The sequence below is a fragment of the Sphaeramia orbicularis genome, chromosome 14 (genome assembly GCF_902148855.1).
Source record: "Sphaeramia orbicularis chromosome 14, fSphaOr1.1, whole genome shotgun sequence".
NCBI lineage: Eukaryota > Metazoa > Chordata > Actinopteri > Kurtiformes > Apogonidae > Sphaeramia > Sphaeramia orbicularis.
The window spans coordinates 33,319,621-33,324,524 of NC_043970.1; the positions used below are offsets into that span (position 1 = coordinate 33,319,621).

At 41.7% G+C, this 4,904-nt stretch overlaps 1 protein-coding gene across 1 annotated transcript; it reads right to left on the minus strand.

Annotated features, from left to right (window-relative positions):
• Window positions 1-2,289: 2,289 nt before the first annotated feature.
• tpbgl (trophoblast glycoprotein like) lies at window positions 2,290-3,846 on the minus strand. The gene has a single exon (XM_030153286.1). The coding sequence runs from the start codon at window positions 3,610-3,612 to the stop codon at window positions 2,539-2,541; it is 1,074 nt and encodes a 357-aa protein (XP_030009146.1). The 5' UTR covers window positions 3,613-3,846; the 3' UTR covers window positions 2,290-2,538.
• Window positions 3,847-4,904: the final 1,058 nt, after the last annotated feature.

The following is a 4,904-nucleotide window of genomic DNA, read 5'->3' on the forward strand; positions in this document are numbered from 1 at the left end:
TCTTCATGATTAAATGCATATTCTCTGCTGCTACATATATAACATGACAGTGTGTGACAACGTGAGACATTTTGATGTCATTGTTATGTGAAGTCAGCTCCTACACTGCTTATGCAACAAAATCCTGACCTGAAGAGGATGCTCATCTATCTATCTATCTATCTATCTATCTATCTATCTATCTATGTAGCATTTGTTTGCAAATAAACACCAAAATCCTATTTTTAGTCATGTTCTGGCTGCTTTTTGTCACACGTCTATTTATTTATCTATTTATCTGTCATGTCTTTGAAGTGTCTGCAGCTGATCTCCATGCTCTTCGTCAAATCACTGTAAATCAAATTTAGATGTGAATAATTTTTTCGTTGCACAGTCCTGCATCTGTTCAATATTATTGACAGGTGTAATCAAACTAATGACATATTAGTTTTATAGTCAATTTCTAACATGGATGAATGTAATGCTTTCATTTTAAACTGCTTTTTCTCCCACATGATGTGCTTAATTAGTTGGGACACTTGGAATTAATTATTAGGAGTTCATCAACAAGCAATAAATTACATAACCACACACATGTTCTCCAGCTTTTCATGTTTGACCTTGTTTCCAGAATCCCTGTGGTGGTAACGTAGACCTTTACTTAAGAGGGTTGATGAGCTCCGAGCCACCAAGAGATACAGACTGCACAGGTCGATGGTCATTCTCCACAGTTTATTAGTTACAGTGCTGATGAGATGAATACTGTCATGCCTTTCTTTCATATCGCTCCATGCCAGCCCTTACAGTCTGTGTCGCTTTAAAAAGAAGCAAATGAGAAAGTCTAGACCTTTCTGGTGTTAAAGAGTCCCACGGTGATGGTAAAGTGACGTCTCACTGTGACTGTACTCACTTTCTCTAACTTTCACAGGCCTCTCAAGGAGCAATTGGGTTGCAATAAAAGAAGAGAATCAGGAAAAACATGTTCTGTTCATCGTACTTACATTGTGTGAAGTCAACGTTTCCTGACAGTGATGATAAAATGCACTGACGTTAAAAAGTACAACTAACTCATCACTTTGCTTCGACCTTTATTATTGTTGTGATTTGATTTCTATGCCTACAACAGTCACATGCACAATTACACTATTTTTTCTTCTGTCCTGCTTTTACTGAAAAACTGGGCCTGATTCACATGTGTGATGTTAACGAGATCAAAGTCTCCAAAGACAAGGTTGGTTACTTATCCCATGTGGCTGATGATGAAATATGACAATTTGCTCTGGAAATGCCTACTTGCACTAACGTGGCACTCTAGGGACCCTGACCACTCCTTCTAACCATGTCAACTTACGTAGTCTCTTTCATGACACCCCCCCCCCCCCCCCCCAACAGCACTGTCAACTCCAGCAGCAGATCACATACAGAAATTCTGTGTTCTCTCTCCAAGATTTCCTGAGTGTTGCCAAGAGCTGCGGGAATCAGTTTACACTGACTCGCAATTTCATTTCATCTTTCGAAATGTACACATTCTAACTTTACATTTGTCACTTGATTACTAAGATAAATAATACTATGTTCAATTGACAAGCCATTGTAGACCACGTCCACTGGTTCACGTGATGCATGAAAAGCATGATAGTCCATTTATATACACCCAGATAGCAAAATCATTATGGCTTAAATCTGGCCCAAAACTGGCATGCCATCTTGGCAAAGTTCTGGGCGGATGTATGGGCCCTAAATGGCCCAAAATAGGCAGGTCAAAATCAAACCAGAAGGAAGCCAAAATTCACCCAAAACTAATTGCGGACTTCCAAAATATAGCCATAATTGTCCCAGAAAAGCCCCAAATCCCCATAATCCAGCTAAAAAGTAGCCAAAACTGACCCAAAGAGAGGCCAAAATTCACCCAAAATTTGTGTTGATCATGCTTTTAAAATGAAGTGGGGTTTTCTTCTGGGTAGAAATTCCCGCTCTTTGCGCAGTGTTTTGGCTTGACAGAAATATGCCAAAACACAACCAAAACACATCCAGATATGGAATAAGATGTTGCTGCTCTTTAGTCAATCTTCTGGTTTGCCATAAACATGCCATACCATCCCTATACTTTATCCTGCTCTTTACCCAGTCTTTTGGTTCACCACACATATGCCATAACTCAGCCTTATATTGCTGGTGCCTCCATATCTATAATGGATAACCTTAATCATACCACAGTTAAGCCTAAAGGTTTTCATAATGCCAAAAGAAAGCCAAAAATGCCACATGTATGCCATAATACTGCCAAAATATTTGCTATCTGGGCAGTATGCACAATACTACTTAGAGGTGTAAATTTAGTCATTTACAGTACTGTCTTTGGCTCTCTGCATATCTGTGTGCAGTTCATTGGCCAGATGCTGAAAATGATGAGGTTCACTTTAAAAAGTATTAGTGATGTTAATGACAGGACAGTGCCAACTAATCAGTCTGCAAGATGGAGTAGTTCTAGACCTTGGCCATCTCATGTGTCCTCCCTGTCCTGTCATTCCACAGCCCTGGCCTGATGTTTCACCAGTCCTAAACAGCCACATTGGCCAGTCTTGGGTCTGAATCCTGCTCATACCGGTAGTGGTAGATCTCCATCTGGTCTCGGCATGCCTCTCTAATATTATTGAGCCACCTTTTAATGCCTCCCCGGTTGAGATACAGCACCATTAAGAACACCACTCCTATCAGAGCCAACACGATGCCGAGGAACACGTAAGAAACAGCCTCAAGGTTCTCGTTCATACAATCCACGTCCTCCCCACGGAGCTTCTCCACGTGTATCCCTTTCTTGGCCTCCGGTTCGCTGCACTGGAGACGTCCTGCATCCGGGCACTGGGAGGAGTTCTTCAACCAGTAGTAAAACGCCTCCAGGTCACAAGTACAACGAAACGGGTTTAAGTATAGGTACACGCGTAAATGTCGCTGCTGGTACAGATTGGAAACGTTTTCCCCCCCGATGATCTCTATGGAGTTGTTCACCAGCACTAACGCATGCAGGCTGTAGATGTCGAACCTGGCCAGGGGTATGGAGTTCAGCCGGTTCCCTGCTAGTTCTAGTCTGTGCAGGTTGGCCAAACTTTGCGCACTGAGCGCACTGGAGAGTTGCGCCGTGGCCGGAGGCAAAATGGAATAGTTGAGGTAAAGAGAGCGCAGCTGTGGTAACCCGTGGAAAGCCCTGGCTGAGATAGACACCAGCTGATTGTGACTCAGATCTAACAAACGCAAACGAGGAAGCCCCAGGAATGCGTAAGGTTCAATAGTCTGTATCCCGTTATAGGACAGTGACAAAGTCGTCATTTCCAACTCTGTGCCGTTGTCCCTGAACGCACCGCTCTGTAAAGTTGAGATGTTTCTTCCCTGGAGTACCAAGGTGGACGTCCACTCCGGTATGTCTCCAGGTACATCAGTGTCCTCCCCATCACGGCAGGTCACCGTCCCCAACTCTCTGACACAGATGCAGGACGACGGACAGTCCCCATCCATCCTGACAGGTGAAAACAGTAAACACACCACCGCTGCGTAACACAGACACCACTGATTCCAAAGAGAAAAAAGACACTTCGAATTCACGGAGGCGCAAAATATCCGCATGTTCTCCCTCATTTTAGTCCCACAGGAGGTGAAAGCCACTGTGACTCGCACAGAAGGTGACCGAACACAGTCTTTACGGACATATAAAGTCAAAACCAGTCCGACCCCAGTTACTTGGACTCAGCCATCAGATCAGAACAGAAGCATCCATGGTCCGTCCGCCTGGAAGAAAGACTGGCTTTAATAGGGATATTTACGCATAGGAACACGGCGGACGAGAGCCGGCTGTGAGTGTGTGAGGCTGCTGATCCGCGCTCCCCCGGTGGTATTTTTGATGCCTGTCACCGAGAGAGAGAGAGAGAGAGAGAGAGAGAGAGAGAGAGAGAGGGGTGTACATTGAAATACAATAGGCCACTACTCATTCTAATTTACAGCTGATTTTATTATTGTAAACAGGAGGAGACTTCACGGCGCGGAGGTGTGCTATCTAATACCTAAAAGTTGTTTAAAAATATAATGTCTCCTTTACCGTATTTTGAAGTGCATTCACTGCCAGAAAACCTTCTGTTATTCTGCACTGGAAAAGAAACTTAAGATCAGACCAAAACCACAACGTCTAATGCAAAGACTTTTTTTTTTTTTTTTCCGCATTTTAGTCCTCTAAGATGGAATCAAATAAGAGTCATTGTTCAGGTCAAGGTTTTTTAAAATAACATCATAATATACTTTCTTTTTTTTTTTTTTTTTAGTGATTATCTACCTCAGAGATTAACCCATAAAGACCAAGTGTGACTTGTGCGGCACTTTTTCTCTCTCTTTTACCTTTCTTAAGTGATTTATCACCATTCATTATAATATTATCTTCTGTATTTTGCATGTATTCTATAAAAAAAAATAGGTATTGTCCTATATTTAATTCATTGATCATGTAGATGTTCATAAAAGCTCAAATTAAAGTTAGTTGTCATAAGATCAAAAACAGAGAAAAATGAAGAAAATGTGACTTTTTCAACAAAATCTGTCATTAACTGAGCATAAACCCAGTGTCTCCATCCACTGTCACTGGTCCAACTCCATGGGTTTTACTGGTAAATCAATGTTATAGAAGATGACAGTGTTTCCATGGTAACTACGGAGCCTCTGAATGTCCAAATGGGTCATATCTGATGACCATGAAAAGATGAATATTTGTATTTTACACCAATTATCAACATGGATTAATAGGTTAAATGGATCAGAAGTTATGAAACATTTTAGATGAGTGGATGTTTGGCTGCCAGTGGTTTTTTGGGTCTTTATGGGTTAATTGTACTAAACCTTAGTGCATTTGTGCATTTTTAATTTTAAAAAAGGTAGTAGCAGTA

Bases quoted from the DNA above. Each gene is read 5' to 3' on its own strand.
- tpbgl (XM_030153286.1), bottom strand. From the start codon at position 3,612: ATGAGGGAGAACATGCGGATATTTTGCGCCTCCGTGAATTCGAAGTGT.